Raw genomic sequence first — 27,333 nt, forward strand, 5'->3', positions numbered from 1 at the left:
TCTATGCAATATTGTACATATATTCATATTTACAATTATTAAGATGCAAAATTAAACATTTTACTTAAATACAGTTTCATAATAATTGGTATGTGTCACCGCCGTCGAAGACATCTGCATATCCATTTATTTTAAGCAATCATAAATAAGATATACATATGGTCCGATAAATTTGTTTAGTTTTAGAAACTCCCTTTGAATAACTAGCTTCAAATTGGAAATCTTTGGAAGAATTGCAATTAGTCAGCCTGAAAGTGCACCAGCTCTTCGAGAAGTTCACCTCCGTGGTTATCAGTCTGCTTTGCGGCTTATCGGTCATCTAAAGTTGGGCTGGCCGAATGCCACAGGTTCGCGAGAGACTCATAAGCGGAAACATCCCTTCACAGAGTGGTGCACCACGAGTTCGCCGGAAAGTGTGCTATGGTTTTTCGCACGCTGTTGGAAATTCGTGGCCCGGACATCGATAAATCGAGCCTATACACAACACATACCTCACCTCATTCACACAGCGAACGTGGGAAACCCCCAAGCGGGACTCTGGCGGAAAATGTGTTCCGCACTCAGGCTCTCTGTGGCTCAAATTCTCTCTGGGAATTGCCAATCTCTCGCCCATTTAGAAGTAACGCCACGTTCTAGATTCCTTTCGGCTTGCCGCTCTGTTTTGGTTGGCTTTCTGTTTTGTGCTCTAATTCGTAAGCAAAGCGAATAGTTTTTACTCTGCCAGCGCTGAGAGAGCCGCGAAGAGAGATTGAGAGGGGGAGAGCAAAGTGCAGCGCATTTTCCGCCCTCGAAAATGGCGAAAATGAAAAGGAAAAGCTCGCTCGCGCATGTGGGCAGGTTGCCCATCGAATCGGGTCACAAAGTTCCCAGTGCAGCAGCTTCTGTGTGTTGTTTTTTCCTAGCTATTTTTTTTCGCCGTTTTCCGTCTGCTCCTTGCTGTGGTGCTTGTGTCTTTTGCCAGCTTTTCTTCTTTATCTTGGGGGCCTTTGGTGTATAAATGGCAGCGCGCCCACGTATCGCGTTTCAGTCTACGTTGGACTTTAGCGCGCGTCGCACACTGCGTATACGTAACGGCGGACTCCGCACCGAACTGAGGCCTCCGTCCGAGTGACGCCGCCGTGCTCCGATCACTTGGCGTTCTGGGCCGGCCGCTCTTCGATTTTTCCGCTCGAGCCTCGAAGAGAAAAGTCGGCGGAAAAGTGCGTCCCTCTCGGGAACCGTTGTGAACTGCTTTGTGTGGGCACTAGAATTTCAAATTTAACGGCTTTTCGTGGTGGAAAAATATTTGGGGAATTTTCAAAATCAAAGGCGAGGCTAGTTATTACATCAAATAATATCGCAGTGGCGCAAGGAAAATATTTAATACATGCAAAACAAAGACTTCAAAAATCACCTGTGTCACTAAAGTTGAAAATTAAATACAACTAATAATCGATAATAAGGTAATAAATAATGTATTTAAAAGATCTAAAAATATATTTTAAGAAAACATCTCTTAAGATTATCGTTTATTATTAAATTAAATCGTGGTAAGTTACATTTTTAAAGAATATGTAAAAAATTCAGTTTTGTCATCTTTTTTTTATCTGTTCGATAAACATCTTAGAGAATTTCCATACTTAAAAACAAACAAAAAACTGAGTGCACTTAAGCAACTCATTTATGTTTATTTTATATTTTATATTAATTGTAACCCACTTTCCTTAAAAAACATCTATTGTTACACCCAAGCATATTTTACAAAAACCTCACGCGCACTTGAAGTCCTGCCCCATTTTGGCGTTTATTTATTGGAAACGCTCCTTCGAGCAGATACTCAATTAAAATCGCTATATATTCCGCTGCATACATTCGGGTGCTTCGCTCGGGACACATTGCACATACGCACCGTGTGACGCGCGCGGTCCGTGTAATGATTGTGTACACCAGCAGCTCCTCGTCCTGCTCCTTCTTCGGTTACTGCCGCTGCTTCTGGACGCAGAGGAGGAAAACAAAAAAAATGTACAGAAACAGTGCAAGAGCTGAGGCGAAACCCCGTCTCGGGCTGCTGTTTTTATTGATTTATATATACACGGTGGCCGCAAGTGGGAGGCTGTTCTGTTGCTGTTCCTGCTGCTGCTGCTGTTGCTGTTGTGTCGCACTGTCCCAAAAAGAGGCACCACCAACACACACACACATGCACAGCATCCATCCATCCATTTACACGACTGCCGTCGTGCTCAACTTCCGTTTCCTGTCGCAGGATCCAAAGAGCGTAGTAGCGACAGAGAGAGAGAGAGAGAGAGAGAGAAAGAGAGAGAGAGCGAAAGGCCAGACTTGCCTTCCTTTCTGGGGACCCAGCGATTGCAGTTGCTTAACTAGATGTATTTCGAGGCTCATTTCGTTTACGCCAGCCAGTTTTCGATTCGACTAACCCTTTGGACTCGAAAGCTCTCTCCCCATATATCTCTCTGTAGCTCTCTCGAGTTCACTCTTCGCCGGCTAATGGCTCGCTTTCTCTCACCGAGTTGTGTTTACATTGATTATGTTATCCACTCCGCCAGCCGTGTTTGACTTTGCTAATAGAGTTGTCCTGCCACCTCAACCCCCCACCCACCCCTGACTTGCTAATTTGCTGCCAGGACATCATCATCACCATCATCAGTAAACTCATCTGAAACGTCACTCGCTCGGGCCCTCCAATCAATAAAGGTTTCCCCTTCCCGGTTCCCACGTACCACCCACTAGCGATTGCCTTCAATTATTATTGCTCGCCTTTTCTGGTGTTTTTGCACAAAAAAGTTTATTAATCAATAAACGCACACGTCAAGCTCATGCTTACAGGCGCACACAAGTAAATGAGAAACACAAGGGAAATATTACTATTTGTATATCTACGTCAAAATATTGTGAATGAATATTCCCCTTAATATTATAACTTCACTTTTAATATAATAAGAAATAGAAACCAATTACATTACTAGGACTTTCAGTAATTTTATAACAAATTGGATAGAATTCATAAATATGTAAATAATTAAACATAAATAATTTGTTCACTGTATTCTCTGAATATCAAAATAACATTAAATGCACCTAAAGACTATTTTTAACCGTTTTGTCTTAATAATTAGATAATTAATTAAACAACTATATATTCTCCTGCGTGTAAAGTATTTATGTGTGCTGATATCTAATGTCCCGTGCGGATGACGTGCGGTTCCGTGGCTAAGAGAAGCTGCTGGAAGACGTTTCGGGGTTGCCTGGTGACGACTTGGCCTCGCCCACCCACCCACAGGTCCTTATCAATCCCACTCCAGATGTGTGCACTTTTGTGGCTCATTAACGGTTTGCATGCGGCCAAATGCATGCGGTTATTCATTGAAAGCGAGTGCGACAGTGTGCGAGTGTGTGAGAGTGTGAGTGGTCCGGGCAAGAATGTGTATGCGAGTGTGTGTTTGCTGGAGATGCGCTCGATAAGTTGAGTGGCTGTTTGTTTCGTTGCTGTGGTGCCACAGCAGCCTGTGCGTGAGTGCAAAACAAACGGAATTTTGCGCATGGCCCATCAAGAGATGCACCCACCCGCCAGGCCAGGGACCTTGCACCACACTTTTCGCCATTCCAGCTCCCCAATTGCCAGACCCTGCCATCCATTCCCCATAAACCAGCAGTCTTCATCCGGCAACCGCATTTCGTGCATCATAACATCGCTGGCAATTATTCGGCGAGTTGCTGGCTCTCATTAGCATGTATGGAATGTCTGGATTGCACTCAGTTAGACTCAAGGATCCACAATAGAGGAATTTGTGGGTTTGTCGTTCTTTTGCAAAGCGAATCAGGGGGTCTTCAAAAAGATAACAAGATTGGCTTCTTTCATTCAATACGATTCTTTAAATTATCGATGCAAATATTTTACTCTTTCAATTGTCAGTCAATATGTTTTATTTTTAAAAACTTATTTTTAAGCAAGAATACTTAAGGAAGCAATAAAAAAAGCACACACATATCTTGAGTAGACGATAAATATTTCCATAATGCCCCTACTTATCTGTTAGTCCTGGTCAGCTAAGTTGTCTTGAAACCACATAATTTCCCTCGTAACTCGGCCAACAAAACCACAGGACCATGTACCTCACATAAAATGTTATTGGCCCGACGTTAATTGAATTGTCTGCGGTCCTCCGCGCGCAATTGTCTCGTTATTCCCAGCCATGGGCTGCTGTTTAACGATCTCGCCATTGGCATTACCATTTCCGTTGGGCCGTCAAATGTGGCGGCATTAACACTCACACGGGACATACTATTTCCATCTGATAATAAAGCCACATCCCTTGCTCACTTCTTTTCTTTCGCTCCATTCACAGGAGGACAATAAGAAAACTGCAAGTGTGGCGAAAATTGATTCGAACATAAATAAAGGGCAGCCAAGCGTGGCCAGACAAGGACAACAAAAGCAAGCCGAAGGATTTGTGATTGGCCGAAAAGGCAAAAATCAATAAGAGCGCCACATGTAAGAGGACACCGGGCACAAGCGACATGGTGGCCAATCGGCAGGGCATGGGGCTCACGACTCCTAGCCTCCAGTTGCTGCGGTGGAATAAGTAACGAGAAGTAACGAGTCCCAGGGAGTAACATGTCGGATCGATATCCAGCCAGCTTCTACGATCAGCATCATCAGCATAGTCATCATCATCACCACCCGCATCACCACCCGCATCATCAGACGCCGACGATGTCGCACTATCCGCCGCAGCCCTACAGGTCGGGTTACACCGGCTACCATCCCTATGGCTATGGCTATGGGTCTTCTTCTAGTGCTTCTTACATGCCCAACTACTATCGGTATGCTCCGTACGCCTCGCCGCACTATAGCCAGCACCATCAGGGGATGTTCACGGCGGCCGGTCAGCAGATAATCCCCTCCAGCGTCCTCCACTATCCGCCCAGAACGCATCCTTACCAGCAGCTACACCCGCAGCAGCAGCAGCAGCCACATCCACAGCAATCTCTGCCTGGCTACGAGCCACCAGCCCCCTTGCCATACAGTTCTTCCGCTTCATACCAATCCCGTGGCTTTGGTGGCTTTGCGGGCCCAACGCCCCACTACGCGCCACCTGGTAGATCCTCCACGCCAGCTCCAAATCGCACCGTGTTGCCACCCAGCTACCTGGAACCGCTGCGCAGCTACAGCGCCGAGCAGCAACACCTAAGTCAGCAGCAGCATTTGAGCCAACAGCAACTGCAACATCAGCCGCTGCCTGGAACCCCAAAGCTCGAGGATCCGGATGTCGAGGTGGAGGCGGTTGCCGAGTCACCCGCTCAGCGGTTGACCACTTCGCCGCCCATGATCAGTGCCACCGGAACGGACAGCGGCATCAGCAATTGCAGCACGCGGGCGAGGAGCGACAGCAGTCAGAGCACGCCCGTTTACAGTGGAGAATATCCGGTTAACATGTCCGTGGAGTCCGCCTCCTGTGTGCCCTATCACTGTCCGGCGGATGCGCGGGACTACGAGGAGGAGGAGCACCAGCCACCGGTGGCGTCGGAAGTGAGGAAGGCGGACACTCCGCTCGATATTGCCGGTAAGTTGTCAGCTTTTTATCGCATCGCATCGCAACGCATGTCGTTCGCCTGGCGTTCCTTCATTACACTCTATTTAATTTGCAATTATGCACGGCCGCGAGGGAGAATTCGAAAATTTATGCAAACATATGTCAGGCAAGATTATGTAACAAGTATTCAAGTCGGCAACGGGCGACAGCCACCGGGCAGTTACTTCAGCTCAAATCAACGATTTAAGGCACTGCGGGTGGTTCGAAATCGATCGCTTACTTTGAGTCTGATTAAAGAGAAAAATATTCTGAAGATATTTAAGGAACCTAAGTGGAAAACACTTCGTTCATGTATTACTTAGGAAGACCAAAAAATTAGTAAGGACTTCATACATAAATAACAATTTTATTCCAGCAAAATGTTTTTATTACAATTTTCAAAAAGAAAAATGTGCCTAATCGTAAGACTCGTTGGTAAGATTCAAGCAGTCCCACTGTGCGTACATAGACTTATGCTTGATTCCGCATGCAAATTAATGCAAGAACTGTCCGTTCGTGTTGCCGTCATCGTTGTCAGCGTGTCCAGAGTGTCGTCCGTAAAGCTCCTCATCAGAAGCGCTTTTCCGTCAGGTTTTTCCACCGGCTCCTCCGCTTCCAGCCGCCCCTCCAAACACCCACATATTTCACAAGCCTGACAAGCCGACGTTTTGCAAACACTCAACCAATCAGCGTTGGTTAACTGCTGAAATACTTCCGTTTTCCGACAGAAAGGGTGGCTTTATGAGTGGGCGGGTGGCCTTTTGGAGGGCGCCTACGTCATGGTGCTTCGGCGAACTTCAAATTAGCTGTCTATTTAGGCACGCGAATAGGAGCAACCGAGAATCGCCGATGTGTGGCTTTTCATTTTTTTTTTTTGGTCGTGTGTGCAAATCAATAAGTCAACTGCGTATGCGGATGACCTACCAGGTGCGAAGTAAACCCACAGCTTTTCTCTAAATATCTCCAGTGCAAACGAACTTCTTGCACTGGGAAAAATCCGAAAAATATGAACTCTCACGCTTTTAGTTTTAACACATCACTAAAATAACACATTTTCGGTTGTAGTATAATGATTTGGTAACCGATTCATTGAAAGATTTAAGGTTAATTTTCCCTCAACGATATTATACATAAAAAAATCGTATTTTTTTCTGTTTTTCCAATGTTCAGGTAGTACTTTTGAAAGTCTGGTGGAGTGCTTGCCTGTTTTTCTGGTGTTTTTTGTGTAGAGCTACATCGTTATCAATGGGCGTTTGACTTTCACACACAAGCACACACACACAGCAATATCTAAGGGTGTCTTTATGGCGTCAGTGTGTGCGTGAAATGTCATCACAGCCAGCATGTAAATGAACTTTTCAGCGTAATGCGGTGGTTGCCGCTGCTTTTGCCGCTTTACTACCGTTAGTCAAGCTGCCCACACAGACAGCAAAAACAGGCAAACACCCACAAACACATGCACGGAAGAAAAAGATTAGATTATTTTAGAGTTTATAATATTAGTATAATGCTAGGTATTTAAATCATAAGAATTCCTTTGTGGTTTCAAAATTCTTTTTACCACCATCCTCGAATAGCCTTGATAATGTTGAATCAGTATTTTTTTCCGTGTACTAATCAAGGGAGGAACCAGCGACACCCTGAAATAAGACGAGGAACAGGAACAGGAACAGCTCCCTAGTGCAATAGCCAGGGTTCAAATTCGACTTCAGCCTCAACGTCCGATTTTAGCCACCATATGGAGGCAAAAATCAATGTCCGTTATGTGAAATAAAGTGCAGAAAAAAACAGTGCAAATATTGGATATGCCCCTAGATAAAGACTGAGCTTTGCTCACTTTTCCATTCATAACTGGCCTTTTTAAAATCTAAAGTTAGGATACCAACTTAAAGAACTTAAAAATGTACTCCCAAATATTATATCTAATATTATTTTTGTCAAATTCCATATAATTATTTTTTAGAATATTGCATTGAATGCATTATATACATATGTATATATGCATGTATAGTTACTGCCATACTAGAAAAATCAAGTCTAAAACATTGGCCAAACCCGATGGCAATACGTAAACATTGCAGGCAGAGTCGCATGCGCCGAGAAGTGCGCTACACTTTTTGTTGATGTCCCTCCGCGCTCACTCTCCGCCCTTTTGCTTGTGTTGGTGCAAGAGGCGGTGTGTATGTGTGCGTCAGCCACGTTCAACAAGTGCATGTCTTACCATTGCTCTCTCTCTCTCTCGCGCTGGCCTCGGGAAATGTGATTTGATAAGCGTGTGCGAAAAAGCCCCGCGATTGCTCGTTGAATGGTCAATGTTCTGGGCCTGGTTTTGAACCCTTGATGGCTGCCTGCACGCATGACAAAATAATTAGAGCTCCAGATTTGCGCAAAAATGTAGCCTTCTTCTACCTATTTTTTAAATTATTTTCCAGATGACATAAGCGCGACGTCGCCAGTGGGCGCTGATAAGGCGAAACTCACAGCGCCCACTCCATCGGAAGTTGTCAAGCGTGCAGAAACTAATTTGCAGCCGGACTCATCAGCATCCTCGGATGCGCCGACGACGCCGCAGGACACCAAAGGTGATCCAATAATCGAGGCGGCCGACGAGAGGCCAGGACATGCGGTAAGTGGTGGATTGAATCGAATTAGCGCGGGCGGGAGAAGTTGCAAATTAAAGCTGCAGGTGCAGCGCGGATATTTAAGGGGTATAATTAAGAGGCAATCAGGTGGCGGGTATCTTGCCACACTGCCGGGATAAATTAGGCCAAAGCAGGCGAGCAACCAGAGCCTGATAATGACAGCAGCCCACGCTCATCACTAGTCCTGGCCAAAAATGAGAAGGCCAAAGGCGAAATGCGTTTAGCTCCATCGACCGGCTTTCCTCATAAAAAGGTCTGACGGAGCAGTCCGTAAAAATTGAGAGAAAGCACGGGAAAAGCTCTCGAATGGAGAGAACCGCGGCCGGAAGCCTTTTTACAGGGTGTTCCAGCCGTACACAAAATGGGGCGCCTATTGATTTTTGGAGCTCTACGCTGAACTTCACCCGGCTGTCTGGATGGCTGGCTAGCTGACTGGTAGGATTGGAGCTGGTTCGGAAAAGGAGGAGGTGGCTCTTTGAGGGTTGCCTGGTAACACGAGCTGCCAGCTGGCGGGAAATGGGGATGATAGTGTGTATGGAGTCCGAGGGGGGACTGGCAGCAAAGTTGTTCAAGTACCCGCTACTTGAGCGTAACAACTTTGCCGCTGCAAAACAGCTTGGAAAAAAACTAAATCGATTTTTGTGCTTTCCACTTGCAACAGCGACAGCAGCAACATCCTGTGACGAACAACTGGAGTCCGACGCCGCGGCGCCCGCGCACTCCGCCGGCACCACAGAACTCGCCCATTGGTTTCGGCCAAAATGCGAGTGTGCCACCCGCCTTGGCTCACCTGCTGCAGCAGCAGCAGCAATTGCAGTTGCAGCAGCAGCAGCAGCAACAGCAGCAGCAGGCTAGCACCCTCAAGCGGTGTGCCACATCTGGAAAGAATCGCAGCAGCAACAGCCGCATCATCGAGTGCGATCTTATTCCGAGCAAGAAATCAAAACGGAAGACGGCCAAAAAGGAAGTCGGGGAAAGCGAGAATTTGGAGGCTGTGGAGCCTATTGTTAGGGAGCAAATTAGGGTGAGCTCACAATTTTTTGTTGCATCATTTTCTGATCTTGACTCTTAGTTCGAAAATTTAGTTCTTCTTTTTCCTTAAAAACCATGTTTAAAATAAACTTTTTATTTTATTTTTGTATAATTAAAGGTATATTTTAGTACATTTTTGTCTAATTAATACCGTTAAAATCCCCGCAGGACATCAAGCCTTTACCTGGATTCCTGCAGGCTTTTGGTTCCACCGAAATTGGTCGCTTCTCCGAGCGTTTCCTACAAACACCAGAATCCCTAGTCGAGCGATTGGCCGAGGAGTATGCAGGCAGTGCACCCAACAACTGCCCATCTTATCCAGCTGGAGGCTACATCGAGTCCCCGGCCATGGCTACGCACAACTACTATCCGTATGAGGAGCAGAACCAAGGCGGCTATCCAAGGAATCGAATGAGAGACTACGGCTACGAGGTGCCGGACTACATGGCGTATGAGCGATACACGGCCTATGGAGCCGGAAGACCAAGAGCTCGCTACGGGGAAATCCGCTGCAACGGCTATTAGATACGGATCATATATAGATTAGGGTTAGTGTTGTTGTAGTCGTGCATAGTAGTTGTCGTTCGATATTCTCTGTGTGTGCCTTTTTCGGTCAAAATTAGAAAATGTATCCCCCGAAGAGTTGTTGTTGAGGGGGGCATTGTTAACAATTCAAAACAAGTCAAAATTTATCACAAGAATGATAGAAAACGTAGAAAAACCAAAGGAAACCAGAAGCCAAAATATTGTTAGCAACACCATATACATGTACATGAATATTAAAATAAGTAGTTCAAGGTATTTTAAATCGAATGTGTTTTAAATCGATACAGAATGTAAGTCGAAATCTTGTCCCACTGTACATAAGAATGCATTTCGTATATGTAACTCTAGGTTTAGTCAAATTACTTGGGCAGTTGGCAATTGGATCTAAATTTTTTCAAGGCCTCCAGGAATTCGGGGAATTTTTATTAAATTCAACGTTAAAGTAATTAACACTCAAAAATCGCTTTCAGAACCGTTTCCGATTGAAAACCATTGTTTTTGGGGTTACAAATTCCGATATCATCCCAAAAATAAGTAAAGTAAAACAGAGCGAAAAATCTTACATATTGCAAATAGATGTGCCATTGAAAAGTATATTTAATTAAAAACACCATAATTTAGGAATTTATGTACAATACAAATACAAATGATAGATTAGCTACGGTAATCTAAAGCCAGATAGTTAATGTTTAAGCAATGCAATTCATTTTAGTCTAGGGCACTGACGCACACATACACAAACAAACACACACACACGGATACAGATACACCCATACAGAGGCAGACACACTCGAACCACCGCACTAATTTGTACTTGGCGAAATTGATTTGTTTTCTACCGATTTACTAACAACTTATTAATTTTCTAATCGATTTCATTGTTGTATTGAGTGCCTTAATTTACTTGAATTGATTTCGAATATCTGGCGTAAACAAATAAACGTAACGAATTTGTATGATTTACTTGTAGAGAAACAACCAAGTTCAGGTTTCAAAGGGGCCCAACAAAATTTCAAATGCAAATCGAACAAATCAATGAAGAGAAAAACAACCGAACTACCAAAAACGGAAACAAAATCCAAACACATCGAGCGACATTCAAAAATGTTTTATAGTTATTAAAGAAACTAGATAATATCTAAAGAAACTACTCACCAACAAAAAGAAAAAACAATGAAAACTTGTAGCGTTGACTTTTAGACCTACTATTTGGACGTCTTCAACAAATGAACCGAGAAGGAAACAGAATAAACCAACTATTTAGTATAGTTAAGTACGTGTGTAAATAATTATTTGAAAGTTTGAATTTTATGAAATAAATCACGCAAAACTGATGGCAAACAAAAGGCTGACATGTTGTTTACTCTATGTATTTTGGGACTTTTGTTTAACTGTTTTAATCGTTTAATTTATTTATAAATATTATTACATAACCTATAAGTGTTTGTTTTTAATCTTTTGTGTGGGTTTGTGTGTTTAAATTAATTACAAAAATAGTTCAGTTGTAAGAGCAGAATCGTATTAATAATGGTAATTAGAATTTAGTTGAGCGGAAACGAAATAAGGATACAAAGTAGCCTGGAACTAAAGTAGAAAAGCACACGTCTGAGGTTCCAAAAAGAGCGGTATATAGGCTTACAAACTAAACAGAATCAGCGTTTATAGTTAGGAGCTGGTAAAAGACATACAACTGAGCGATTGAGGGTATAGGACGTAAAAGGTTGAGGTGTGAGGAGTGCGGAGTTGGCTACAATTTTAGTACAATTTGCTGATTCAATCGCTTTAGTTCCCGTACATGTATAAATAGTTTTTCTGCTCACATTAGAAGGGCGATGGCCCTTGACTTTCGTTTGCATCTGCTTTATATATGCATCGAACAGTTACACAATTATCGGATCATCAGTAATAATTAGTTATAAATAATTAGTTAATGTAATATATATATTGTTTAATGTCCGCCGCTCCTCACTTCCTTCTCAGGCCGAGGGAAGCAACTGCGTCCGTGTCTTGTTTGTGGTGGTGCTGATGCAGGAATCCTATCAAGGGCTCCCGCAATCATGACGACGATGCCGCGGAGGAGTTTTTCGTTGAGCTTCCGCCGCCACTGATGCAGTTCCGCTGCTTCTCGATATAAACGTTGAGCAGCCTCACCTTGCTGGGATTCAGCACTGAAAGCTTCGGCTTGACCTTCTCCTCTCCCAGAACAAAGTACAGCTTGACGATGCAGAAGACAGCCGCTTTGCGAACCATCGATTGCGTGTCGTCCGCTGATCGCGCAAGGTTCGGAAACACAATATCCAAGTGGGCATCTGTGATCTCCGAGCCATGGTGTTCGGTCACCTCCAGCAGGATCTTGATGGCGCACAAATTTGTGGGAAACTCTCCCGTCGCAATAACAGGATTGACAATATTGATGGACAGGTCCAGCGGCAAAGATGGTGCTATCCTTGGTATCATCGAGTCGATATCCCGCAAAGCCTCCTTGCTGTGCTGATAGCACTGAATGATCTTGAGCAGGATCAGCTCCAGGAAGTGCATCCAGTTGTGACGCATTTTGTTGCTTCTCATTATTTTACTGAGTACGTGCAGGCCGGCGATGACTACGTCTGTGTGATCCGCCTCCAGAATGTTGAGAAGCATTCGCATGATCGATCTAAAGTGTTTGTTGGGCAGCTCACAGTTTCCGCCCTTGATGCAAATCCCCAGGTTAGTGAGTGACGTCTGGAGCAACTCCACGGGCTGATCCTTTGTTAGCGTCAAGGCCACACGCACCACTTCGCTCTCCATCAGGTTGCTGGCCAGTATAAGCTCTCCATTCTCCGCCATATTTATCGAGACGGTGGTCACCTTGGCATCGCCAGTTGGTGACTTGGCATTCTGAGTGGTCCTTTCCCGCTCCAGATTATCCAGCCTCATAGTTGCTGACTCAGGTGTATTCGACTGGGTGGTGTTGGCTGACGATTGCGTCTTGGAGTTGGAAGACAGGGAGGCACACGAATCCTGTTGACCTTGATCATGATACTGCAGGTGTCCATTAAAGCCATTGGGCGCCAGCGCCGTCTGGTACTGACCTCCGAAGCAGTGCCGGATCTCCTCCGACGTCTTCTGAATGTTGTGCTGAATGTCCAGCTCCGAGGAAAAGAGCAGCTCCTGCTCCACGGAGGACTGCCGCGAACGTGGACTAGTAGAGCTGAGGCTAAGTTGGTGGTGGTGGCTCTGCAGCGAGGCAAATGGACCCACAGAGGGACTTTGCAAAGGCTTGGGAGAGCTACTGCTCAATGGCGAGCTACTAGGCGAATTGGCACCCGAATTGCCACTTTGGCTTTGCCTCCTCATGTGCGACTGGATGCAGGAGCGGGCAGAGTCCTGGTATCCCTTTGGCAGGTTGGCCAGTAGCCGGGTCATTTGCGGGGTATTCAGGTTGTAGAGGGCCACCAGGCAGCTCCTGGCCTGGGAGCGCAGCTCCATCGACTTCTGGTCCGCCGCCAGCTGGGCCAGCTTTAGGACCGTCCGCTCGCAGGCCTGGCTCTGGTCGCTGGGAAAATCGCTGCTTTTGCAGTACGTATTGGCCAGATCCGTGAGGAAGCGCAAAATGGCGATGCGCGTCTTGGTAGTTGGCGTTTGAGTGGAATCCGAGATGATTCTAAATAGCTCTTTAAGCTGCAGCTGCGTGGGAAAATATTCGTGTACCACCTGAAGGGTCTTCCAAATCTTGCTGTGCATCGAATTTAGTAGATCGGTGCCCAGTTTGTTGAACAGCCGAGTCAACAAGATGAAGAGCCAGTCGTGAAGTTCGTTCGCATGAACCAGAATGAGCTCGGTGACCGTGTCCAAAAACAGGGAGTACACCTTGGTGTGTGTATCTATGAACATCTTGCGGAACATGTCCAGAACACATTGAAGCTGCTGCTGAGTGAGCTCCTTTCCATCGGCCAGATACTGTGTGAGGCTGATCAGGCCATCCTTCCTTTCAGACCAATGCGTCGATGCGCAGAACTGAATAATAGTCTCGATGTCGTCAAATGGCGCCCGCTGCGTGCTCCAGTCCAAGCGGGTGTGGCTCCCACTAAGTGAGTAGTTCGATTTATTACCTCTAGTGTAGCTGGAGTCAAAAGATCGTTCTGAACACACAGAACTGGCCTCGGAGTCTATGTCATCGGACTCATCACGACCCAAGAGCTTCCTGCCGATCCGCATTCCGCCGCTGCGCATGTAGTCTCCCGAAACATAGTCCGGCTGTCCATCATCTCCGACGCCTAATGTATGTTCTGCTTCACGAGATTGCGCCAGCAGTCGGGCCGCCGCCGATGGTCTTACTGGGTTGTTCCTCTCAGGCGTTCGTCGAGATCCCGATCCCGTAGAGTACATACTGCGTTTCATCAGGCCAGCGCCTGACCTAGTTGGACTCGTTTCCCTAGAGCTGGCTGTGCTTCGAGGTATTCCAGAGGCCTTTTTGGGTATGGCGCCAGTAGCTCCACGATAGTAATTACCAACACCGCCGTACTGATCCCGCAGCTTTGTGCTTGGCGAGGTGGATCGTGATCCTGGCTGTGACTGAGATACTCCTGCCCGTCCTCGGGGGCGTGGTGTAACCGATCCTGGTGTGGTAGCTGGAGTGCCACCGCTATTGGAATTCAGGCGAGGTCTGGGCAGTGATCCACTTGCTGCTGCTCCTGTCATCGGTGCCTGGTTGGAATTACTAGGTCCCAAAGGTTTCCTTTGCCTCGAATATAGAGTATATTGCGCCCTAGCCTTGGCTCTTTGAGCAGCCGCAGTGTCCACCGCGGAAATGGATCTCATACTAGGTGTGGGCTTCTGCAGGGTTCCAGGGGTTCGGCCAATGCGGGATACAGTGCGTCTTGTTTCAGGTCCAGCCCCAGTTCCACCTCCGCCGCCCTCACGTTCCCTTTCTAATGCGCGCTGGGCAGCTATGTCTAAGGTTCCATATATCTGATCTGCCAGCTCTGGAAAGTGACGCCTAAAAGCCCAATAGGCACATCTGGAATGGCGGCGTGCATCGCAGTCTGCATCGCCAATGGATTTTTTCAAAGTGTCCTTGAGTACGGTGGCATTTCTTTCCAGCGCCTTCGTCTGCCACTCCTCGAAGAGCAGAACCATCAGCTCACACAGTGTGGACCTTATGTCCTTCGACTTTGACTGATTCAGAGTGTCTGTGTAGATCTTAAGCAACTTCGGTGCATGTGTATACTTTATGATGTACTTCAGGGCTATAGTGGAAGCTGATGCAATGACCTTTGCGCTGTTCTGTATTAAATTAATCAGGTGCTCTAAAATGCTCCAGCAGAAGGCATCCAGTTTATTCCTCAGCGTCTTAGACATGTAGGCGATGGTGATGCACGCCTCGCGGATCACCTGTGATCGTAGTTCCTCCTTGAGGATGTCCACGAAGCTCAACGATAGTTCCTTCAGCTGGACAGCAACAAACTGCGGCTGGGTATGATAGCTGAGAATAAGCAATGCTCTGATCTTCTTGAGAGCATCCACACGCTTCTCCCAGTCTGCGTTTTTGTCACTGATGATCACAAGTACTTGCTTGTAGATGTCGTCCATGTCCTTAGCGTGGAAGATGTTCAATTGCGGGACCACCTCAAAGCTAGATTCAAAAGACTCCATGGTTACGGCGCCGGCATCGCCGGTCACATCATTTACACTGGGTTTTGGCCGCAGTGTTGAGGAAACGGCCGAGTGAAGTGGCCGCTTAATAATCCTGGTGGGTCGGTCCCTCAACCCAATATTGTCGGCCTCATCCAAGCCAACTCCATTGCCATTGGTGTTTTTAAGTGCTGAAGGTAGTAGTAGTCCCTCCTGTTTGACCTGGTCGAACTTTTGCTCCAGCATAGCCAGTTTCGATGCGGGCACATCATCCATGCGACGGAGGTCTGGGCGCAATCGATCCCCGACATGCTTGTAGATTTCCACCAGCGTTTGGATGGCCGCCTCCCTGACATTAACTGTGGGATCACCGAGAAGTGCACAAACTGGTGGTATATAGACGCGTACACTAAGCTGCTGGGTGCCGTACTCATGGAGAGCATTCACTATTGTCTGGAGGAACTCCTCGCGCACCTTAGCGTTCTTGTGCTTGAAGCAGCTGGTGGCCAGCTTGTCGATCAGCGCCTGGGGCGGAAGCACTCGGTGCTCCATTAGGTCGCGCAGCAGAAGTTGCGCCTTCTCGCGAACTGTGTCCCTGCTGTCTCCCAGCCGATCGATCACATGTGGCAGAACGGTAGCTGTGTATGCATTGAAATCGCTGCCCAATCGCTTGATCAGCTCCGAGAACGCCTCCAGGGACTTTTGTGCAATTTTAAAGTGGCTGCCCGTTAGCCAAGGCATCAAACCGTCGATGAGGAAGCCCATGTCCGTGCAAACAATCGAGTTTGTGTCATCACTAAGGAATGTCACCAGATCCTCGGCGAGCTGTACCTTCACACGCATGTCCGCCTTGGGCATTTGCTGGATGAAACCATCCAGATCGCTGGGCTTGCGGTAGGCCATCTTTCCAAGTGTCTATTCGTCCTTCGTCCAGCGGCAACTGTAATAAACCAGGATTGTTGTTAGCGTATGCAGGTGCAATCTGTGCCAAATTAAATTAAAGATGTATGAGTCTGAGGGTCTTATTTTGGCGCAAGGATACAGATACCATAAAACTGAATAAGGCTATAAATTGTGAAATTGGTGGCGAAAACTGACCAGGTTTCAGAGCGGCGTGTAAAATGTTTTCGACAGTGTTTACAAGTGTAAGGTACAAATGAAACTAATTTTTTTTAAAAATTCATTCTTCAATTTTGAAAAACTATGACATGGTAGAACATTTTCTTTTTTGTGACCTCTTTTTATATTGCCTTAACTTTCATCGACTGATCCTACTACAAATTCCACAGCAAAGCAAGGAACTGCAATTCAACAGCCAATTGAATGCTCCAACTTTTCTGAAGAAAAGTTCCCGCCAATTCCTGTACATGCTCATTAATCGCCTATTAATTGCGGTCTGCTCGTGCGCAGTAGAGCTCCGAAAAGCGGCAACAGCCGCAGTTAGTTGGCCAACAATTTGCGTGTGAGGTGAAGTCAGAGCCAGAATGGCGATAAAATGAGAGAGTTGGGGAGTGGGCAGAGGCCCAAAGAGAGCTGAAAAAGTAGGTGAACGGCTATGCGGGTGGATGGATACATGGCTATATGGCTATATGGATATGCGGCTGCATTGATACTTGGATACCTGACGGCCAGAGCTTCAGGGGTAGGAAGTGGAAGAGGTGGCTTTCGGGGGCTACGGACACCCAGATGGTGGGGCGTTGTTACGTGCACGAAACGTGAATCATCTAAGGGAGCTGAGAGCGTGACGAAGTCAGGGGAAAAGGGGATGGCCGACAGGAAGCAATGTGCTCTGTCTATGGATTTGTACATGGGGATTCGGAATCGAATTTGTATTTGAATGGCAACATTTTTGGCATTGTGCGATGCCGTCACAAAGCAACAAATTGCGTTCGGAGAGTAATATTTTGTATGTGCACTGCAAAATAAATTTTATACTTTCTAATAACTGTCATCTTTTAACAGGAAAGTTAAAACATTATTTGAAAAATCGAACAATATTTATTCAAAGCTTGTACATCTATGATCCAAAATGGGTAAGAATAAACCATGAATAAACTTTTCTTTCGGTGCAAAAATGGAAGGGGCAGAATGAGATAATATATCCAAATTACTAAGCAACAACAGCGACTTGTTGAGAGAGCGATGCAGAGCGAGAACTCAGTAGAGAATCGGTGCTCATTCCACTAAAAAAATTAGCATTTGCATACGCAATTTTCTATTTATAATAAAACATCAACAAACTTGCTTTCGTAACTATTTTTCAGGGTTTTACGCGGCGATAAGATATGAACTTGTTAATCAAAGTGCTGGTTTTCGAGGTTAAAATTAACCTAACAAAATGTTTGCCAGCTGTGGTCGTCGATAAATTTGCTTTTTTTTGGTTAATTGTTGAAAAATAGCCGGCGACGACGTCATTCAGCGGCTAAATGTCACGAAAAGAGAGTACCAAAGAGGGGAATGAGCGGAAAAGTGTCTTAATTTAACACAATTTTGTTTCTGTATCTTTGAGATACGCACTCACACACACACATACCTATTTGCAAATCCGGCTGCGCTGCTTCTCTTTCTTCCTCTTCTTCTTTTACTCTGCTTTTTGTTTTGGGCTGGGCCGCAAAAAATATAAGAAAAACTTCAACAACTGCTAGTTGTTGTTGCCCTTTGGCAATCCGAAGAATTGATTTTCCAGTCGTCGGTTGGAAAAAGCGTTGCCAAACACCGCAAATAGGCGTAACGAGTTGACTTAATTTACTTTTGAGCACAGCCAAATTGAACAATTGCCCCAAAAATAAAAAAAGTTAAGCAGAGATCACAGTTTTGCTCTTCCTAGTTCGGTTTGTTTTGTTATTATTGTTATTGCTGTAGTCGTTGTTTTTGGGACAGCGCAGTCAGTTTCACTTTGTCATTTCTATTTGTGGTATTTGTTGCTGCTACTGTTGTCCTCTGTACCGTTATTGCTGGGTTGCAGCAACAACAATTCACAAAATTCCAACGTCTTTGGGCCAGCGCTAGTTTTTTTTCCTGCCTCTGTTACTCTTATCCGTCCGTCTCGCTCTCTCCTTCTAGTGGGTGACGCGCTTGGGGTCAGAGGTTTTAGGTCTTGCACTTCGTTTGCGGTCGCCGAGCGTTTGCAGCACCCGGCAAACATCACATTTTGCTGCGTCTCGGCATCGGTGAGCGGTTTCTGCCACGGGTTGCGGGTATATTACACGGTTTTTAGCTTAATTTCAGCAGCGTTTTGCCAGCCCGTTGCGTTGCAAAAAAATTTACAAAAAGTGTGACCGCACGCGGGCGGTGCGCAAATCCCACTGTGCGGCTTAAAGGGACGTATCGATTATTGATGGTTTTATGTACAATTACTGCCACACTGCCATGCCGCGCTGCCAACTTAATGTAAAACAACTTAACGTCGTTATTTTAAAATGAATGTCGGTTTTGATAAGTAAAATAAATATTTTTCACATTGTTTATGCCACATTATCTAAGGTTATCAAGAAAAATCAATCTTTTGAGCTGTCAACAAAATAAAATTGAAATTTAATTACCATCTGAATTTAAAATTGAAATAGATCTCAAATTATTCTAAAGTATTCCACTCTGTGAAAATCGAAGTTTAACTTTTACAAATTTATAAATAATGAAATACTGGGGAAATGCAAATAACAAAAGTGTGTAAATGATTATGTGTGTAAATATTAAAAGTGTGTAATCAAGCCTCATTTAATAGGCGCACTCAAACATACATATATGATCTCAGAGATAGCAGCGAGAACCATGTAATATGAGTTTATTGACAGTTTTATTTACTATATGACAATGTTAATTACAATGCATATCAAGTGTAGTAGACGCCAGCTGGCTTCATACTTAGTTGACTAGTGGGGCGCACGTGTCGGTGATCAGCATATGGCAATATTTTTGTAACCGAACAGCCACAGATGTACAGAATCGCATAGTGAATTCAAATATAAATGAATATGTAAAATGAATTGAAAACGTCTCAAGTTGACTCCCAATTGAAAAAATTTATTGTGGAAATTAAATGGAATTCTTTAGACTAGACTTGAACTGGTGAACGGCCTGTGCCCGTCCGGATGGATCCTCCGGACATCCCCAATCGAGGCGTGGCACCCATCTGACTACGGTTCGGGCTGCCGATTCTCCGGGGAATTGTTCAGCGAAAATGCAGCGATAGTAGAAGGCCTCCTTGGTGGTGGGCGTGTTGAAGGGAAACCGTAAGGCGGCTCCGGCGAATTCTTCATCGCTGACATGGCTGGTGGCCACCGTGCGGATGCTGTCGATCCAATCGTATCCCACACCGTCGGAGAACTGTTCCTTTTGGCGCCAGAGGACTTCATCGGGCAGGTAGTTATCGGCAAAGGCGGCTCGCAGGATATACTTTTCCAATCGCGTTTGCTGTTCTCCCCCGAATTTGTTGAGGGGCCCGGGGATCTTATCCTCCGGTCGGATTTGCATCACATGGTTAACGAACCCCGTGTCCAGAAAGGGCACTCGCAGCTCCACTCCCTTGGCCATGGCTACCTTGTTGGCCCGCAGACAATCGGATAAATGCAGCTGGCGCACTCTCTTCACCAACTCCTCGTGGAAATCCTCGTAGCCTGGGGCCTTATGAAAGTATAAATAGCCTCCAAAGATCTCATCGGCTCCTTCGCCGGAGAGGATCATCTTGATCCCGGTGCTCTTGATATATCTAGCCAGTAACAGCATGGGCAAACTACATCTCACGGTGGTCACATCATACGTTTCCAAGTGATAGACAATATCCCTGATGCCATCCAGTGCTTCGTCGATCCCGAATATGATTTCCTTATGATCACTGTCTATATATTTGGCCACACTCCTGGCCGCCTGGAAGTCGGGTGCATCCTTTAGACCCACAGAAAAGGTTTTCAGTCGGAAGTTGGGATCTCTTTCGCGCATTATCTTTGTGGCTATGGAGGCTATAAGACTGGAATCCACTCCGCCGGACAGCAGAGCTCCCAGGTGAACATCGCACTGCAGATGACTTCGCACCGCAGACTCCAAGTTGGCCCGCAGTAGAGCTAAATCGCAGGCTTGAGTGGGCACCTCCTTGATCCAAGACTGTTGAAACTGCCAGCATGTTTTAAGGTCACCAACTTTACCGAAGCGAGCCTCGCCAGGTGTGAAAGTCTCCACCTTGGAGCAGCAGTCCACCAGGCACTTCATCTCCGAGGCCACCCAAAGGTTTCCCGCCGCATCCTCACCCACATACATGGGTATAATGCCAAAGGGATCTCGGGCAATAAGGACTTCCTTGGTCGTCCTATCGTATAAGGCAAAAGCAAACATGCCGGTGATGTACTGCAAAAGATCCTTTCCATAATCCTCGTACAGTTCCAGTATTACGTGGCAATCGCTCTTGGGGTTGTAGGAGCCACGTTTCTTAGCAATCTCAGCGGAAAGCTCCAAATAGTTGTAGATTTCTCCGTTGGCCACCAGGATGAGGTTGCCATCCTCAGAGACGAATGGCTGATCGCCCATTTCCACGCCCACAATTCGCAGGCGTTCATGAACCATGGCCACTCCTTCCGAGGGAATCACATGGACCCCCGTGGAATCCGGACCTCGATGCCGCTGCTTTCCACTCTGTCGATAGGCCAGTTCCCTCAGACTGTGTTTGCTGCCATGGAGGATTTGGGTGGGTATCGGTTCCCCATTCCTCGAAAATATGGAAAATATACCACACATATTTCTCTTAACTTTGTATTTAGTACTTTTAATTTACAACCAGGCGGGCCGCACTTTGCAAAGTCCGAAGACCGACTGAACGTTTTACTGGCGTGCAGTCCTATTTATTGCCGATGCTCTCTAGATTTCATGTTCGCAACATCTCTCGTTTTATTCTCTCCACTTACACTCAGCAGCTACGCTGATTTCCACGTGCTACTAGTTTCGCCACCAGGTTTCTAGAATCCCGCTCCTCCTAAATAAAATCTGAGACCCAGCATTGTTGGGGGGAAACAACTCCCTGAAATTAGGGATTCAATCGAAAATTACTGTGAATGAGTCCCCCTTTAATCATTTGTGTAAATCTTATGGCAAGTACAACAGCTGTCCGTGGACAAAAACCTGATTATAAATATGCCGGTAAATTTTCTGTTTACCTGTGTGTTTTTCATGTCCGTCTGTCCGTCCGTCTGTCTGTCCGTCTGTCCGTCTGTCCGTCTGTCCGTCTGTCCGTCTGTCCGTCTGTCCGTCTGTCCGTCTGTCCGTATGAACGTCGAGATCTCAGGAACTACAAAAGCTAGAAAGTTGAGATTAAGTATACAGACTCCAGGGACATAGACGCAGCGCAAGTTTGTCGATTCAGGTTGCCACGCCCACTCTAACGCCCACAAACCGCCCAAAACTGCCACGCCCACATTTTTGAAAATGTTTTAATATTTTTTCATTTTTGTATTGGTCTTGTAAATTTCTATCGATTTGCAAAAAAACTTTTTGCCACGCCCACTCTAACGCCCACAAACCGCCCAAAGCTGCCACGCCCACACTTTTGAAAAATGTTTCGATATTTTTTCATATTTGTATTAGTCTTGTAAATTTCTATCTATCTGCTAAAAAACTTTTGGCCACGCCCACTCTAACGCCCACAAACCGCCCAAAGCTGCCACGCCCTACTCTCTAAAAACGCTCTTTGAAGTTTCTCTCACAGCTGATTTTTCTTTATCAACGATTTCGTCATCCAATTTACTCTGCTCTGGGGTGCTTAAGCTCTTCAGCCATCAAATAATATTAATTAAGCAAACTTCCATGTGGGTTATAAAATATCTACAAATTTGAATTGTTTTGTCTAATATTATTGTTTAGAAGATTTATGTGTTGGAAAGAAATAAAAAATAAATAAGAGCAAATACTTTGTATTGAACCATAGTAAGTGTGTATCAGCAGGCTAGCATTTAAAAAATGAAATATTGATAAAATTTCTCGTTGTTGCTCGATTTTGCTTTTGGCTGCATGCCAGGGCTATGTATTTAAAAACAAGAAAGAAAGCTTTAAGTAAGTTCCGGACTATCAGATACCCAATATTCAGATTTTGGAAGTGCAGATGAGAAATTTATGGCAATTTAATAAAAATGTACAAAACTATTTAAACGAAAAATCCCACCTTTTTTTGTGGGTTTGTGGACGTAAGAGTGGGCGTGACAACATTAAATAAATGTTATTTAAAATAAGTAGTCCAAATTTATGTAATTTGATTTGTAATTAGCTATTAATATATTAATATTAATATTAATAATATTAATAAATGCCAATATACATTACAAAAATTCACAACGAAAGCAATAAATAGTTGATTTTTTGAATGGCCGCACAATTTATTTAACTAAGAACCTGATTTTACCGGCTTTGAATAAAGCTCAGTAACATCTGTTGACCATCCGCAGTAACAGAATGTTACCGAAAAGCTCCCCGAAATACAGCACGCTGTTAACTAACTGGCGCCACGCCAACAGGTGGTTTCGGTTTCCTATGCTCCAAGTCGCGTACTTCGACTTCGGTCCATGCGATAAATATGTCAAGTGGCCGCAGATAAACAGAAATCTCCCGTGTTTAATTATGCAGACGTTTTAATTACGCATCTAACACTGACGAATTTGTTCAGTGATGTCATACAACAAATGTGAATAACCGAGATTTATAACCCGAACTGCTCGAATCCGCTCCTGGAATTCTGGCGTGCGCGCTTGTTGCTTCCAAGTCATTTCGTCGGCGACGAACGGCCTTTCAATTCAGTTGCCGATGGAACGCGACACTGTGCGGCAGGAAGTTGCGTATACGACGCATTGTCATTCGGCCAGCGACGTGAATCGGAAGTCCTTTTTATGGGCGCGCGCCCCTCGATATCAATTTTCCTTTCGAAAATGCCCGTCAAGGTGCTAAGTGCGCGTAATTAGTGGAAATTCTATTAATTGAAAAGAATTTAAAATTGAGTTTCGTTGACGAAATGGAGGCTGGTAAGCCAAAATTTGCAAAGCGAATTTTCGTGGGTATCACCGCCGGAAATTTTGCGTAAAAATTAAATGGCTCGTGGCGGAAGCCTGTGAAGTTCAAAAGATTTTCATAATAATTTATTATAAGAGTGTCACGAAAAAGATTTTTAATATTTTGTGAAATATAACATGTTAAGTTTTAACTCATTCATTGAATAAAAAAATAAAATTTACGAAATAGTGCTGCGCAATTCAAAATAAATAAAAATTAAATACATAAGTGCCGCAAACACAAGTTTATTATCAGCTGTAAACAAAAGTAACAGCTCAATCATTATATGACTGTAAGATATAGTCAATAAAAGAGTCTTTAAAAATGAATTTGAAATGGAAAATAAATTAACGTCTTATCAATCTTGGAATTCCGAATTGTATCAACAAAGTTTAGCACGCGTTGTTAACCAAAAACCATAAAAACGGACACAACTTTCAACACGAAAGGTGAGGGTAAATTTATGAGCTACTCAAAAATATCAAATCCAAATCAAATACAACAAACGTTTTACTGGAACCGAGCCCGAAAATCGAAGGGAATCGAGCATGACCTATTACTGTCACGTCCGTTTCCGGAATTCCGAGTGAGATGGCCAAAACGCGGGCCACCAACTTTTGGGTCACGTTCGCTGGCTGAACGAATTCAAATGGCCCAAGACCCATTTTCCAGATCGAGATGTGCATTGCCATAAAATCGCCGACAGATAGAGCAACTGCCAAGTCGGGGCCAATTAATTAAAAAGTTTTTACATCGCCAAAATCAAATCAACAATTTTTCCCAAGTATTTTGGCGTGAAATTCGAACTGGAAGTTTTTAACAATGTTATTCGCATAGGAAAGATGCACTTCAAAAAATATATTGATGAAAGACAACATTTATGTATATAGAATGTTCAGTTTTAGTTCGTTTTATACATTTAGTCATAATATTTTATGAGTAACTTTCGAGAGTTCTCTTTGATTTTGAACGCCTAAAATATTCTGTTGCCCGTAATCGCAAATAATTATTATCTGAGTCATATAATTTCTGCGGATTTCATTATAGAAAGATTTAAAATTAATAATTTAAAATAATAATAATTTTCAATGTAAACTGTATCTTAATCACTTTAATTTATTCAGTAGGTCAGCAATCAAATATAGAATTCGGATTGAGTTCTTTCTTACTGTGCATTGCTGGCTTGTTGTTGTGTGATATGCTGAATGGATAAGGATACGGATGCGACAGAAATGGATAACCGTGTTGTTTGCAGTCGGCGGAAATCAATTCACATTACTGCAGCCTCAGTGAGCTGCCCAAAAACTTTGTGCGCAGCGGGCAAAACGCAAATAAATTGGTGGTTTTAAGGACCCACTCGTATCTGGGGATGATTAGACCCTTTGGCCGCCTTCTGCCACCACGTTGGTGTCTAGCCGCGTGGAGTGATTGACCCGGGGTGACCCTAAAAATAGGCGTGTGCAGCATCCATTCCGACTATTTTTAATCGTCCGCTCGCTGACTGTCGCTATCTTTAAGCTCTTAATTACTTTTTTTTTTGTTAGGGGTCAGTGTGACGTGACACAAATTCTGTTTTCGGCACTAATAGTTGAGTGACCAGTAGCGTAGTCTACTTCTCGGCCCACAAAAAAGGACACGCCTTCTACTAATTGATATGTGTGTATGTGTGTGTGAGCGCCAGTGTGTGCCGTTGTCTGTCATAATCAAATATCTTAACACGCAAGCTCAGACCCTTTCCCTTCTTTGGGCCAGACTTCTGCTCCCTTTTACCAGGACCCTAATGACATGCCCACTAATCGGGGCAGAATTTGCCACTGCTGCAGTTCTTAATTAGCAATTTGACGCATTATGCCGGCAAGCTTGTTGGCTTGTGAGGACATTAAGTCCGAACCATTCTGTCTGCGGGATTAGGACCTGAAAGGTGAAATTAACTGGGCTCCCGGCTGATGAGTATGATGCATAATAAGCGGCTGGTTGCGAACGGAAAAAAAACAGGGGCTTAAAAAAGATACACCTGCCTGAAAGGTCAGACAGAGACTAATATGTAGTTAATTTAAGCCCACTACAAGCAGGGACTTTTTAAATAAGAGCTTAATAAAAGCACAAGAGCTATTTATACGTATATAAGAAATTTGATTAAAAATAGAAGGGTAAAGTGGACCAAATTAAATAGGATTACAATTGTATTTTAGTTCAGTCAGAAAATCATTTTATTGAGTACTTAAGTCACGAACTTAAACATAAATAATATAATTAGAATAGGCTTGTGAGAGGATAGCTACTTTATCTTAATAATATTTATTTTGTGGCGAAGCTTTGTTATTTGAATAGCCTTTTAGAGTCTAACATTACCTGCGGGTAGAGGCAGGACCTTTTTCTCACATATTTATCTAAACACCTCACTCGCATTCGTTGAGCGTCCAATAGGCTGCCGCCCAATGCAGTTGGCTTCATTGTCAATCCGCAAGTCCAATTGAAATCCATCCATAATGAGGCAGCTGCGAGACAGCCTTCACATTGAGATACAAGATACTCGATAGACGATGCAAGGTGCACCAAAGCCATGGGTAGATACTCAAGCAAATATATACAGGCACACAAACGAATTACAAACGTTCTGCAGTTATTTTTATTATTGAATCAATAGGGCACATTGGGAAGGTCAAGTTCTGGTCCTTCTCTTTATTGAAGGTTTCCTCGACGACCTGTTGAACGGTTGAGGGGAAATCCGATCGAATGCCTTAAACATTAGGCTGGTAGAACAGCACTTGGCAGCTTTTATGGCATCTTGGCAAAGTATTTAATGAATTTATTTATGCTTCAATCACACAATTTAATTCAATTCGCGCCGGGCCTCCAGGGAGGCAATTCAATGGAAGAGGGCCTTGAAAACAACATTCATTCAACTTTCCGACGATGGAGTGGCGATGGAAATTTAATATGCCCCCGCCCCGACAAGTAAGTAAGAGTAAAGTATCCGTCGGGCGAATGCTTGTTGTACTTTACACCGCATCCTAGGCTTAAAAGTTCACCTCAGCAAAGAAGGAGGCCACGTGTCGCTAAGCAGCTCAAAGCGAGTTCAAAAAGATAACTTTCTGTAACTTTATGCCATATGAGAGATAAATGACAGAATAATTGTCCCCTCAGCCGCATTTAATTTAGTTTCATCTTGACTAGACTCTTGCAAGTTTTTCGAAACAACGGAAAATATGGGGATTTGGAACACAAAGAGGTACTTGACACACCGCTCCCCAGACGACAGAACTTGGTTCACTTTTGTGTGCGTTGTCTTGCCAACGGAAACTTATGGCCCAGCAGTTTTGGCTGTGCTAATTGTCCTAGTTGCTATTACTTTCTACTTGGCTCTTGGCAGCGGCACAAATATTACAGCCTAAAACTTGTGGCTGCATCGGCCACAAAGCCAACAATTGCTTTTAATCCCGGCTGGAGGATACTGCCAAAGTGAAAACTACACACCAATTTGGCAGGGTAGCCGGTCAAAATGTTGACTTTAGTTCCAATACAACTGTGGTCAGATTGGTATAGGCAATCCAAATCGAACGAGTATGAAAACAGTGATCGGAACTTGCAGCCTGTAATGTTTATGAGTCCTTTTTTTTAATAACATTGAATGTGATATATAAATGTGGGTGAATTATATTATTGGCGAATGTTGAGTACTAACAGCCACAAATTGTATTTATTTATATTAACTTATTTTAAAATACCTTTACATTGCCGCATTAGAGCATTTGGAATTCCTCTGTGGATAAATCCATCTACGATTGTACCGCCGTGAACATAGTTCCCCTATTGTTTATGTCTGTCAAATTGCTGCCAAGGCTGCGCTGCAATCGAAAACGAGGAGGAGGAAGCCAAACCAAAACAAAGCAAAACACCCGGAAAAA

At 44.4% G+C, this 27,333-nt stretch overlaps 4 protein-coding genes across 7 annotated transcripts in view; 2 read left to right on the top strand and 2 right to left on the bottom strand.

The window, feature by feature from the left end:
• Positions 1-1,019: 1,019 nt before the first annotated feature.
• Positions 1,020-11,136, top strand: LOC120448247 (vacuolar protein sorting-associated protein 27). The gene is made up of 6 exons (XM_039630156.2): positions 1,020-1,442; positions 4,344-5,561; positions 8,003-8,196; positions 8,874-9,236; positions 9,413-9,792; positions 10,761-11,136. The coding sequence occupies exons 2-5, from the start codon at positions 4,613-4,615 to the stop codon at positions 9,767-9,769; spliced, it is 1,863 nt and encodes a 620-aa protein (XP_039486090.1). The 5' UTR covers positions 1,020-1,442; positions 4,344-4,612; the 3' UTR covers positions 9,770-9,792; positions 10,761-11,136.
• A 458-nt stretch (positions 11,137-11,594) lies between these two features.
• LOC120448246 (CLIP-associating protein) lies at positions 11,595-18,682 on the bottom strand. 2 transcript variants are annotated; one of them, XM_039630155.2, is made up of 2 exons: positions 17,937-18,682; positions 11,595-16,343 (listed from the first exon to the last, which is right to left on the bottom strand). In XM_039630155.2, the coding sequence occupies exon 2, from the start codon at positions 16,304-16,306 to the stop codon at positions 11,846-11,848; it is 4,461 nt and encodes a 1,486-aa protein (XP_039486089.2). In that variant the 5' UTR covers positions 16,307-16,343; positions 17,937-18,682; the 3' UTR covers positions 11,595-11,845. The 2 variants fall into 2 exon arrangements, with proteins under 2 accessions (XP_039486089.2, XP_043861943.1); XM_044006008.1 differs by lacking the exon at positions 17,937-18,682 and adding an exon at positions 16,502-16,644.
• Positions 18,683-19,405: 723 nt separating this feature from the next.
• On the bottom strand, positions 19,406-21,432 carry LOC120449298 (asparagine synthetase [glutamine-hydrolyzing] 1). The gene has a single exon (XM_039631689.2). The coding sequence runs from the start codon at positions 21,128-21,130 to the stop codon at positions 19,439-19,441; it is 1,692 nt and encodes a 563-aa protein (XP_039487623.1). The 5' UTR covers positions 21,131-21,432; the 3' UTR covers positions 19,406-19,438.
• Positions 21,433-23,743: 2,311 nt separating this feature from the next.
• The window catches only part of LOC120448724 (adenylyl cyclase 78C), a 30,543-nt gene continuing 26,953 nt past the window's right edge, over positions 23,744-27,333 (top strand). For 2 of the 3 annotated variants that reach the window (XM_039630894.1, XM_039630895.2), the window contains exon 1: positions 23,745-23,874. The gene's annotated coding sequence lies outside the window, so the exon portion shown is untranslated. Of the gene's footprint in view, positions 23,875-27,333 lie in introns of all 3 variants that reach the window. The other variant, XM_039630896.2, reaches the window with a different exon arrangement.

Source organism: Drosophila santomea, chromosome 3L (genome assembly GCF_016746245.2).
Source record: "Drosophila santomea strain STO CAGO 1482 chromosome 3L, Prin_Dsan_1.1, whole genome shotgun sequence".
Classification (NCBI taxonomy): Eukaryota; Metazoa; Arthropoda; class Insecta; order Diptera; family Drosophilidae; genus Drosophila; species Drosophila santomea.